At 55.6% G+C, this 12,103-nt stretch overlaps 1 protein-coding gene and 1 non-coding gene across 6 annotated transcripts; one reads left to right on the top strand and one right to left on the bottom strand.

Moving 5' to 3' along the window:
* Positions 1 to 276: 276 nt before the first annotated feature.
* AVPR2 (arginine vasopressin receptor 2) lies at positions 277 to 5,407 on the bottom strand. Of its 5 annotated transcripts, none has more exons than XM_053201881.1 (4): positions 5,387 to 5,407; positions 2,238 to 2,294; positions 998 to 1,882; positions 277 to 804 (listed from the first exon to the last, which is right to left on the bottom strand). In XM_053201881.1, the coding sequence occupies exons 2-4, from the start codon at positions 2,263 to 2,265 to the stop codon at positions 599 to 601; spliced, it is 1,119 nt and encodes a 372-aa protein (XP_053057856.1). In that variant the 5' UTR covers positions 2,266 to 2,294; positions 5,387 to 5,407; the 3' UTR covers positions 277 to 598. The 5 variants fall into 5 exon arrangements, with proteins under 5 accessions (XP_053057856.1, XP_026909035.1, XP_026909033.1 ...); XM_027053234.2 differs by lacking the exon at positions 5,387 to 5,407 and adding an exon at positions 3,130 to 3,255; XM_027053232.2 differs by lacking the exon at positions 5,387 to 5,407 and adding an exon at positions 3,130 to 3,145 and having other exon boundaries at positions 2,175 to 2,294.
* A 5,545-nt stretch (positions 5,408 to 10,952) lies between these two features.
* On the top strand, positions 10,953 to 11,037 carry TRNAR-UCG (transfer RNA arginine (anticodon UCG)). Its single transcript has one exon. It is a non-coding gene; the product is annotated as a tRNA-Arg (tRNA).
* Positions 11,038 to 12,103: the final 1,066 nt, after the last annotated feature.

The following is a 12,103-nucleotide window of genomic DNA, read 5'->3' as shown; positions in this document are numbered from 1 at the left end:
GGAGGTGGGCAGGCGTTGGCCGCTGTTTATAAAGACCTGTGCGCTGACTCCTCCGTGCGAGCCCCTTTTCTGTCTCGGGAGGCTGCACAGGCGGTGGCAGGGTCAGATGCCGGGTGCTCAGCACCGAGTTGCCCTTGCCCAGACTGTGTGGTTTGGGGCCTGCACCCATGTGGGGGGTTCCCGAGCTGTGCATGTGTGTTGAGGGGGGCAGTCTCAGAAGGTCTTTCCACGCTGCCCTACGACCACTGTTACCCCGATGCAAGGAGGCTCACTGGGTGGAAAATGAGCTGGAACTTTTATTCAGGAGAGCGAGAGGGGAGGGCCAGGGGGGCGAGCGAGGCCCTGCCCCCTTTCCTTCCTCCTGGGCTCCTTGGGACCTCCGTCTCTGGGAAGGCACCGGCTGGGGTGGGAGCCCTGTGCCACCGCGCTGCCGCCGCCGGAGCCTGTCCCCACACCCAGCACCAAGGAGCTGACCTCTGGCTCTTAGTGCCACGGCCAAGTCCCAGAGGGACCCCTTTTCCCAGGGGCTCCCGGGGCCAGCTCCAGGTAGGTGGCTGAGCGTCGCAGAGCCTCTAGAAGGAAGGCGCCGCCTGGCTTGTCAGGAGGAAGTGTCCTTGGCCAGGAAGGAGCTGCCGGTGGCGCAGGACTCCTCGGGGGGTCCCGGGCTGGGGGGGGCCCGTTTCCGGGCCCAGCAGAGCAGGCTGCGCAGCTCAGAGGAGACGCTGCTGCTGAAGGCGGCATAGATCCAGGGGTTGGTACAGCTGTTGAGGCTGGCCAGCAACATCAGCAGCACGAAGGGGGGCCCTGTGGGCGTGGAAGGGTCCGGGCTGGGGCCAAGAGTGCCCGTGCAGGGGCACGGCAGCCCCTCCTGCCCCTAGGGAATGGCAGTCCACGTGAGCACGTGCGTCGGTGGGGGTAAAGGTGCGTGTGCGGCCGAGCGCAAACGGCCCCCCGCAGCCCCAGCCCCAGCCCCAGCCCCAGCCCCAGCCACACCCACCTTCCCGGGGCGCCTCGGGGTCCCACGCCGACCACAGCTGCACAAGGAAGAAGGGCGCCCAGCACAGCACGTACACAATCACGATCACCAGCGTCATCCTCACGGTCTTGGCCATGGCTGCTGACACCCGGGCCCCCTCACTGGGACTGCCTGTCCGGCGCCCCCCACGGCAGCCCCCGGCCCTCTCTGCCGGCCCCGGCACCAGGCTGGCGTGAATCTCCCGGAAGATGAGCACCTGGCAGGCAGCGATGCCCAGGGCAGGCGCCACAAACACCATTAAGGCGATCCAGGTGACATAGGCTCGGAGGCCCCAGGGCTCAGCAAAGCGGGCCCAGCAGTCAAGGACCCCAGTACCGTCTCCCACGTCACGCTGGGCGAAGATGAAGAGCTGGGGCAGGCTGAGAATGAGCGAGAAGGCCCAGGCCACCAGCACCGGCCGGTTCCAGCGGGCTCCGCCTCCGTGGCGGTATGCCAGCATGGGGCGGCAGATGGCGCGGTGGCGATCCAGCGTCATGGCCAAGATCATGTAGGAGGAGGCGTACATGCCCACCATCTGCAGGTACTTGACTGCCCGGCACAGGGCATCGGGCCCACGGAAGCGGTCGGTGGCATCCCATGCCAGCTGGGGCAGTACTTGGAACAGAGCCACGGCCAGGTCGGCCAGGCACAAGTGGCCAATGAAGACGTGCATGGGCGCCCAGCGACCCCGCCGGCCCCGGCGCACTAGGGCGCTCAGCACCAAGCCATTGCTCAGGGCCACGGCCACAAAGACTGTGGAGAGCAGGGCCAATTCCGCCTGGGCCAGCAGTGGGTCCCGGGTGTCCGACAGCTCCTCCTTGCTGCCGTTGCCAGGTGGAACAGGTCGAGAGAGGGGCCGGGGCACGGCTGGGCAGGGGTGGAGGAAGAGGGCCAGGTTAGGGCGCGCGCTCTGCAGGGGGACCTGGGCCCGAGGAAGTTCCAACGGGAGAGGCGGAGCCAGTGGCCTGAGCAGCCTTCCGGCTGGGCCTCCTGCTTCCCTCCAGTGTCCCGGGAGCCGCAGTCTCCCAACCTCCCCCCTGCTCCCCGGGAGCTCGCAGGGCCATCCCCTCCCCTCCCCACATCGGCAGCCTGGAGAGGCAGGTGAAGCAGATGTCTGAAAGAGGGGCTTCTCTGCTTCCTCCGACCCCGATTGACCTACCTGGCTCATCCCGGTGGAGGGATTGGTGGGGGATGGGTAGGGGCCCAGGGGCTGGAGCCTTACCAGACGTGCTGCTGGATGCCATAAGCATGGTGGAGCTTGGGCAGGTGTCTTGAGCGCCTGGAGGAGACAGGGTGTCGCACTCAGCCTCTCATCCGAGGGGCCAGTCCCACTGCCCCATTTCTACACAGGTCTGTGTGTGTGTGTGGGGGGGGGGCAGCGGGGGGTGGGGGGGGTGGGGATCCAGCCTGTGTGCAGCTGCGTGTGCGCGTGTGCGCGTTCGTGTGTGTGTGTTCCCGTGATGGGGTTCGGGGGGGTATACCCTTAGCCAGATCAAGGTTGGTGAGGTCTGGTCCCCTGAGCCAGACGTGAACCTCAGGGCCCGCTGTGCCCCTCTCAGTACCGGGCAGGGTAACACAGACACACGAGCCCTAGGACCCACCTCGTCAGCCCACAAGACCTGGAGCAGACACGCAGACCCTCCCCCTCACCGTGTCCTCCCCCTGCGGCCCGACAGAGGCCAGGAGAGGTGGCCATCCAAGGGCTGGGGCTGGCCAGGGAGAGGCCGGCATGTCCCCGGGGCCCCTCGAAGCCCCTTACCTGGCTGGGCCGTCTGGGCTCCGGGCAGCTGGGCAGTGGCAGGCACGGAAGGTGGCCCGAGAGCTCGGATCTGCTCTCCATCGCCTGCCCCGCCCCAGCCCGGCCTCTGGGAGTGACCTGCCCAGGAGGGGACTTCCTCTCCCTCTCCTCCCCCACGTGCCTCTCCTGGCCTCCTGCCTGTGGCAGCGGGAAGTAGTCCCCTGGCCTCCTGTGCTGCCTTTCCTGTCCCTGCCCTCCCAGGTCTGTCCCCAAGACTCCTACCCCCCAGCCCCTGAGGGCCTGGACCCTCCCAGGCGGGTCCTCAGCTTGGCCATCCCCCTCAACCCCTGCCTGCCTCTGCCCCCACAGGGCCCACCTTACTAGGTGGCAGGGCTGTGGGAGATCAGTTAGCTCAGCTCCATTTCATAAGTGGGGAAACTGAGGCCAGAGATAGGCGGGGCTGACTGAAGATCACGCAGCTTTTTCGTGGCACAGCTTGACTCCTTTCCCCAGCCAGGCTCCTGCTGTCCCTCTTGGGCCAGGGCAAGGAGGAAGGGGTGAGAGCTCGTGTGGAGTCCCCACTACAGAGTGGTGGCTCCTCCCAGGCCTATGAAGGGCCCGCCCCTCCTCAATTAGGGCTGCCGGAGTTAAGGCACAGGAAGGGAGGGTGTGGGGTGGGTACAAGCCAGGGCTTAATGTGCCCCTGTGAGAGCCAGCTTCCTCCCCAGGGTCCTGTGGGGGCCAGGGACACCCCCCTCCTCCTGCCCCACCTGCAGCTACATGTCGTCAGAGGAGGAGGCTTCAGATCTCTGTCTCTCTCTCTGTAACACGCACAGACACAGACACGCCTGAGTGTGTGCAACAGCCATATGCCCACAAAGGCACACACACTTGACATAGACACAGATAAACACCTGTGTTCCCACACTGTGTGGACGGCCTGACAGTGGGGCTTCCCTGCCAGGGGCTTCGGGCTGGGCTCCCCCTCTCTCCTGTCCTCGGCGTTCAGGATCCCTCCCCGCCCCAGCCCAGCCTTTCCCTCCCATCCCAGGCTCCCTCTTCCCCACCCTCTCCCGCTCTTGCTCTTGCCAGGACCCTGGCCTGGCTCGCACAAGGCCTGCACGGCCTGGCCCGAGGCAGTGGCCTGCAGGCCTCCCAGGGCCAGGCTCTGGGCCCAGCTGGCCCCGTTTTCCTGTTTGTCTGTCTTCTCTGATGACCTACAAGGCTAGAGGCCAACACAGCTCCACACTGACCAGGCCCAAGTCCGGCCGACACTGAGTCCTCCTCTTCCTGGCCAGAGGGCCCAGGGGGCAGCACGGCCATCATGCACCACGCCCCCCCGCACACTGCACCCCTGCACGCTGCACGTACAGCGCACATACTACGTCCACACGTGCCGTGCATTCGCACAATCTCGCGAGCACGTGCACGCACGCACACACACACACACACACACTGCTAGGAAACAGGTTGCAGAATGCTGACAGCCCACGTCTGAAGGCTTCAGCCACACCTTCTAAGAACAGGAACATCCTCACTCTCTCCCCTGTAACCACACTGCCATTAATAACATAGAAGCAAAGAAACCACTTTCTACTGCCTTCCAGATCAACAAAAACGGTAGAAGTGGAGTTCTGGGCACAATTATAGAAGAGCGTTTTCGAGGGAGCCCCTGGTAGAGAGTCACACCACACCCAGCACGTCCTTTTTCGTTCTGTCCCCCCCTGGGCTGGGGCCTCACAAAGGGATGGGACCTCCCTCGTCTGCCCCGGGTGTGGGGGGGAATCCAGGCACCTGCAGAGCAGCCTTTGTCCTGTCTTGCCCCAGCTGTGTGACCTTGGGCAGGCTCTGCCCAGCTCTTGGGGCCTCGGCTTTTCCCTCCTTTAAAGGGGAAGCCAACACCCGAACGCGGACCATGGTGACAAGTTGGGCAAAGGCCTGGAACCGGCAGGTGAAGAGCTCACTGCACGTAGGGCAGCGCTGGAGGCCAGGGCCGGAAGCTCTGTACGGGTCCCTCTGCCGGGACCTGAGCGAGGCCACGCAGGGATGGATCCCAGCAGAGAAGTGACAGGCAGGGTGGGGCCCCTGAGCCATGAGGCCACTTCCTCGGCCATCTCTGCTCCCTACGCTCCTTGTTTCCTGTTGTTGAGCCCGGGGTAAGAATGTTGGGGAAGCCCCCTCCCTTCCTCACTGGTTTTCTCCCAGAGGCAAGGGAGGGTTTGTGTCCACATGTAGACCAGACATCATGGGGAGTCCGTACGCACAGCTCGCCCCTGCTCAGCCAGAACAAGTGCTGGGACTTTCAGGAGGAACTGAGAAGCCACCACAGCCAGAGGGCATCCTGGAGAGAGTCTGGATCCTTAGCTGAGAGCCCCCAAGGCTGGCGCGCATGTGCCCCGGGTGCTGTGCCAGGTGACATGCTGGGCCAGGCTGGCCGAGGCCCGTCACCTGCAGGGACTAGCTGATCAGAGGTGAGAGGCCTCAGGCAGGCCCCTGCCCCAGCCACCCCCCAGCTCATGGATAGGCTGACTGGCTTAGTCACCGTCAGGGCCACATGAGTTAGCAGAGATGGTCCCTGGTTACCCAGAAGCCCCTGTCCTCTGGGCAGAGTGAACTGACAGCCGGGCACTGACCTGAACACCGCTCCTCCCTGAGACAGGCAGATGGGCAGGGGCTCTGGGGAGGAGACAGGGGGGATCCCTGAGAAATGTTTGGGGGGGTGGCCGAATGGGCCCACACTCTCCCCAGGGAGCACTGAGAAGCAGGTTCTGAAGGACCGGAGAAGGCCCTGACCACGTGGCTGGCCAGTTACCCCAGCGGGCCTCGGGCCGGGGGCAGGACTGAGCAGACGCGCCCCCCCCCATCCCTGCAGGATTGCATCTGCACAAAGGATTCTGTGGGTGGCCAAGGTGTGGGCTCGTGTGTGCCCCAGCCCCATGTCTGAGGAGAAGACAGGAGGCCTTGGGGTGGGCAGGTGATCAGAGCTGGCAGGCCCCGGGTCTTTGCTCTTCACTGGCTTTCTGTAATCAGAACGCTTTGCTGAACAAACAGCAAGTGCTTCCGGCCCTGTGCCACGGGGGTGTGGGGCGCGGGGCCCCGGGCCCTGCCCCCAGGCCTGTGCCCAGAAGGCTGGGGGCCGGCAGGCCAGGGGAGACTGTTGCCACCACACAGGGGCCAAAGGTGGGGACCCCGTTAACGGGTTGACAGAATGGAGAGGAAGGATGTTTCTGAGGCCCGGAATAAACCCTTGAAGGACACTGTAGGGATGAGAGAGAGACGAGGGAGCCGAGGACGTGGAGAGTAAGGGTGATGGGGCCGGGAGAACACCCAGGAGAACATCTGCTCAGAGGCCGGAGGGGACACAGGTGCCCCGGTGTCCGGCGACGGAGCGAGCTGCCCCAGCTGGGCGTCCGTCCTGATGGGGTCCCCCTGCAGATGGCAGATCCTGCAGGGTCGTGGGAGAGTAAGTGCACTGACACCTGCTGAAGTGACAAGCAGAGGCTCCAACGGGGCGAAAGGGCATTGGGTCAGTGGATGGGATCAAAAGGGCCAAAGATACATTTAATAAAACGACGTGCGTGCGTGCGTGCGTGTGCACATGTATCGAAATGTGTATGGGCCAACGGTGGTGGCAAGACAGGGCGTCCACTCACCTGAGGCCCGAACGAGAGTGAATAAGTCATTTTGAAAGTTAGACCAAGCCTGCTCGCAAGTTTCTGGACAGAGGAGAGTGGTACTTGGACGAGGAGCCCCGAAGCCTGGGGGGTGCAGGGTCCCCCGCAGGACGGGGAGCACCCCTCGCAGGGGCTGAGGACCAGGGGCGTAGAAGACAGGTGAGCAGTTGAGGCCTCTGTCCCCGGATGACCACGAGGTCCTCATCCGAGGGGAAGGCAGCCCGGCAGGAGGCGTCTCCTTTTTGGTCCGAGTTACCCAGGCGCGTGGTTTAAAGTGGCCGATTATTCGGGGGCACCTGATTTCACCTGCCTCCAGGGACTGCCTGGGTAATCGCCGCCACCTCGCTCCATAATGAGCCTCCGGCATCCTTTCCCCGCCACCGCCACCGCCACCCACCCTTCTTCCTCTGCTCGCCTCCCTTCCACTTATGGCTGCGTCGTTGTTCGGCGCTCCCACTACTCTGGCTGCCACGACGTACGCAAGGACTTCGCTCCTCGTCCCGCCTCGCTTTTTAAAATCAGACTTTCTGAGGTCTGATTAATAGCCAATCAAATTCACAAATTGCTTAATGAGATCTGACGCACGGACACACATGGTTTAATTTCTCCAGAGTAAATCCTTAGAACTGAGGCTGCTGGGTCAGTTGATGAGGTCCACTACTCTGCCTCTCTGATTTTAACCATTTCAACAGTATTTTATTGGGAACTTATTCTGCATTTTACTTATGACTGATGATGGTGAGAATCTTTTCATATATTTATTTGCCAATGAAAGTTTTTTCAGTTGCTGAGTTGTAAGAGTGTTTTCATTTTCAATGTGTTTTGAATTTTTAAAAATGTTTATTTATTTTGAGAGAGAGAGAGAGAGAGAGTGAGAGAAAGAAAGAGGTCGAGCAGGGGAAGGGCAGAGAGACAGAGAGAAGCACAGAGCCCGGCACAGGGCTCAATGTCACGAACTGTTAGATCATGACCCGAGCGTCAAGAGTCAGATGCTTAACCGACTGAGCCACCCAGGCACTCCTCACTTTTAATATACTTTGGATACAAATTCTTTAAAAAAAATTTTAATGTTTCTTTATTTTTGAGAGAGAGACACACACACATACACAGTGCAAGCAGGGCAGTGACAGAGAGAGGAGGAGACACAGCATCTGAGAGCCCGATGTGGGATTCGAACTCACACACCGCAAGATCATGACCTGAGCTGAAGTCAGATGCTTAACTGACTGAGCCACCCAGGCGCCCCTGGATACAAGTTCTTTAACATATATGTTTTGTGTTGCCAGTATGCCTTGTCACTGTATTACAGTCTCTTTTAAGTAATTTCTACCCTGCAAGGTGGGGCTGGAACTTACAACTCTCAGATCAAGAGTCTCGTGCTCTATCGACTGAGCCAGCCCCTAACCATCTCTTTAAAATAAAACAAAAACCTTAGGGGCACCTGGTTGGCTCAGTTGGTAGAGCACATGACTCTTTATCTCAGGGTCGTGTGTTCAAGCTCCATGTTGGGCATGGAGCCTACTTGAAAAAAGAAAAAAAGAAAAAACCAACTTAAGATGTTTTGAAGATATCGAATTTTATCAGTTTTTTTTTCCTTTACAGTTTGTATTTTGTGTATCCTATCTAAAAAGCCTTTGCCTAATTCAGTGTCACAAAGCTATTCTCCTATGATTTATTCTAGAAGTTCTGTATTTCTAGCTCTTATATTTAGGCCTGTAATTCATCTCGAGTTAAATTTTGTGCGTGGTATGGATTAAAGATCCAGGTTCATTCTTTTGCGTGTGGCTATCCAGTTGTCCCCCCACAACTGGGGGGAATTGCCTGTTGCTAGTGTATAAAAATACCATTGATATTTGCATACTGACTGTTTATCCTGTGACCTTGCTAAACCCACTTAATCGTTCAATTGGTTTTTCCTGAAAGGAACGTTACTTGGTCATGATGTATTATTTTTTTTATATATTGCTGTATTTGATTTGCTAAAATTTCGGTTAATATTTTTACAGTGTGTGTATTCACAAGGGACACTGGTCTGTAGTTTCCTCTTTGTGTAACATCTTTGGTTTTGGTATAAGGATAATGTTTACCTTGTCAGATGAGTTGGGAACTGTTTCCTCTATTTTCTGGAAGAGTTTGTGTAGAACTGGTGTTCTTTCTTTCGTAACGTTTGGTAGAATTCTCTGTGGCAACGTTTTTAGCTACAAATTCAACTCCTTTCATAGATACGGGGTTATTCGGGTTGTCTATTTCCTCTGGAATGAATTTGATAGTTTGTATCTTTCACATAATTCATCCATTTCATCTAAGTTGTATTGTAATGTATTAGCATATTATTATCATCCTTTTAATGTCTGTAATATCTGTACTGGTGTCTTCTCTTTCATTTTACTTGTTTCATTTTTGATATTGGTAATTGGTGTATTCTCTCCATTTTTTCTGATCAGACTAGCTAGAGGTTTATCAATTTCACTAATGTTTTCAAAGACAGCTTTGGGTTTCATATATTTACTATATTGTTTTTCTGTTTTCTATTTCTTTGACTTCTGCTCTTTATTATTTTCTTCCTTCTATTTATTTTAAATTTAATTCGCTCTTCCTTTTCTAGTTTACTTTTTAATTTTTTTTATTAGAGAGAGAGAGAGAGAGAGAGCAGGGGAGAGGGGTAGAGGGTGTGAGAGAGAGAATCTTACACAGGTTCCATGCTCAGCGCAGAGGCTGATGAGTGGAGCTTGATCCCACAACCCTGGGATCATGACCTGAGCTGAAATCAAGAGTCGAAATCAAGAGCCGGACGCTCAACCAACTGAGCCCCCCAGGCACCCCTTCTAGTTTCTTAAAGTGGAAGCTCAAATTGATTTGGGACCCTTTTCCTTTTCTAATACGAACAGTGAATGTTATACGTTTTCCTCTCATCGCTTGTTTAGTTGAATTCCCAAATTTTGGTATTTTACGTTTTTAGTTTTATTCAATTCAATACGATTTTTTTGTATTAGAACAGGTTTTAACTTGTGACTTCCCCTTTGATTCACGGCTTATTTGGAAGTGTATTTTTCCATTTCTAAATATTTGGAAATTTCCTACATATCATTTTGCTATTGATTTCTTTCTTTTTTAAAAAAAATATTTTTAAGTAATCTCTACATCCAATGTGGGGCTTGAACTTACAACCACGAGATCAAGAGTCGCATGCTCTACTGACCGAGCCAGCCAGGTGCCCCTGTTACTGATTTCTGATTCAGCATCACTGTGGTCAGAAATCTTACTTTGTAGGGCTGTTATCCTTTGTCATGTCTTGAACTCTGTTCTGTTGTCCAGAACATTGTCTATGTTGGTGAATGTTACATCTATCCTTGAAAAGAATGTGCATATGTGTATTTTCTTGTTGTTGGGTGTGGTATACTGTAAATATCAATTAGGTCACTTTGGTTGTCAGTGTTGTTCACATCTATATTCTTACTGATTTTTCCCCTGCTTTGTTTTATGAGCTACTGAGAAAAAGATGTTATAGACTCCAACTACATTTGGAGATTTGTGTATTTCTTGACTGATTGCCCTTTTTCCATTATGAAATATCCCTGTTTATCTCTGATAATATTCTTTGTGTTGAATTCTATTCTGATACTAATATCGTCACACCAGCTTTCTTACGCTGAGCTTGTGCGATATATCTTTTTCCATCCTTTTACTTTCAGCTTGTCTGTGTCTTTATGCTAAAAGTGCACTTCTTGTAAATAACATATTTTATCTAGCCCGACAGTTTCTGCCTTTTAACTTGTGTGTGTGGCAGACTGTGTTTTTCAGAGGTAGCCCCAACAATATCTCCCATTCTGCTGTTCTGGAACCTTGCCATTTTGCCATCAAGAGGTGGAATTTGGGGCGCCTGGCTGGCTCAGTCGGTGAAGCATCCCACTTCAGCTCGGGTCACGATCTCACAGTTTTGGGGTTCAAGCCCTGCGTCAGGCTCTGTGCTGAGCCCAGTTGGGGTTCCGTGTCTCCCTCTCTCTCTGCCCCTTCCCTGCCCTTGCTCTCTCTCTCTCTCTCTCTCTCTCTCTCTCTCGCTGTCTCTCAAAAATAAATAATCCACATAATGTGGCATAAGCGATGCCGCCTGATTTCTGAGGCTGGGTCAGAAGAGGCAATGCAGCTTCGGCCCTGTTGGCAGGGATATTCAGTCTTCTGGCCTCTAGCTTCCCTGAGGCTGCCATGCTGTGAGGAAGCCCAAGCTAGCCCCTCATGGACAGACCACATGGAAGGGCTCTGACCCGTGAAGAGAGATGCTCACGCAGCTCTAAGTTGCTCCAACTCCACACTGTTCCAGCCCCAGCTGGACGGTGAGCGCACGAAGGACCCTCGGGCAGGACCACCCAGCTGAGCCCTTCCCAGATGCTTCTTTAAAGAAAGAATTGTGGACTTGTGGGGCGCCCGGCTGGCTCAGTCGATGGAGCGTGCAACTCTTGATCTCGTGGTTGGAAGTTCGAGCCCCACGTTGGGTGCGGAGGTTGCTTAAAAATAAAATCTTAGGGGCGCCCGGGTGGCTCAGTCGGTTGAGCGTCTGACTTCGGCTCAGGTCATGATCTCACGATCCGTGGGTTCGAGCCCCACGTCGGGCTCTGTGCTGCCAGCTCGGAGCCTGGAGCCTGCTTCCGATTCTGTGTCTCCCTCTCTCTCTGCTCCTCCCCCGCGTGTGCTCTGTCTCTCTCTGTCTCCAAAATAAATAAAAACATTAAAGAGAATTAAAAATAAATAAAAATAAAATCTTAAACAGATCAGTAAAAATAAATAAAATATTGTGGCCTTGCGATCTGAGTGCCTGGCGATTTTTTTTTCAGTTCCACCTCACCCTGCGACGTTAGCAGATCCATGAACAGGTGCCTCAGGAGTGTCTCTCTCAGGTCTTCTGCCTCGACTGCTGCCGTAGCAGGCTTTTGCTTTGTCCTCGGTGTCGGGCTCAGGGAGGCTGGAAGGTTTCTGTCAGTCCCCCTCCCCTGCCTGAAGACAGGTCGGGTCTTCTGTCCTTCCCCGGCCATGGACTGCTGCCGGCAGGAGTGGGGTTGCCCTCAGTTCTCTTGCCCCTGCATTCACACTTCACCCCGTTAGTGCACCGATACCGTCAGGGAAAGCATATCAGCCCAGCTATGCTGCCTCCAGCCTTTGCGGGGAAACCCGTGGAAGAGAGTTGCTGGGCGAACACAAACTCCTCTGTCCGAGGCTGGGGATTCAAAGTGCACTGCCACACGACCTTTAGACGTTAGCGAACAGTTCTCTGCTCCCTTCTTCCTCGAGTCTAGGGCCGCTGCCGCCAAGGATAAAAGTGCCCCTGTGTCTTTTTCCCGGGAAGGGCCCGTTGTGTTTCACATTTTGGCCCACTTTGTTTTCCCCCCCACTGTGGCAACTTGAGCTCCCTGATGGGCTTACAGGAAAAAACAATCCATGACTCTGGAGGCCACCGTGCTTCCAAAGTCTTGCAACTTTCTGCATCCCAGACAGATGCAAAACATCCACCTACTGACTTGTTCCTTCAGCTTTCCCAGTCTCAGGGGAGGGCACCCGACTGGCAAAAGCCCACCTGCTTCCCGGAGCCCGGCCGGCGCCGTCTGGGAAGTGCCACTCATTCCCCCCTGTTCTTGGTTGTCATTTACATGGATTGAATTTGTGTTCTTATCCCTCATGGTCCTG

This window comes from Acinonyx jubatus, chromosome X (assembly GCF_027475565.1).
Source record: "Acinonyx jubatus isolate Ajub_Pintada_27869175 chromosome X, VMU_Ajub_asm_v1.0, whole genome shotgun sequence".
In the NCBI taxonomy this organism is placed as follows: Eukaryota; Metazoa; Chordata; class Mammalia; order Carnivora; family Felidae; genus Acinonyx; species Acinonyx jubatus.
This window is presented reverse-complemented; position numbering and strand designations above follow the sequence as displayed.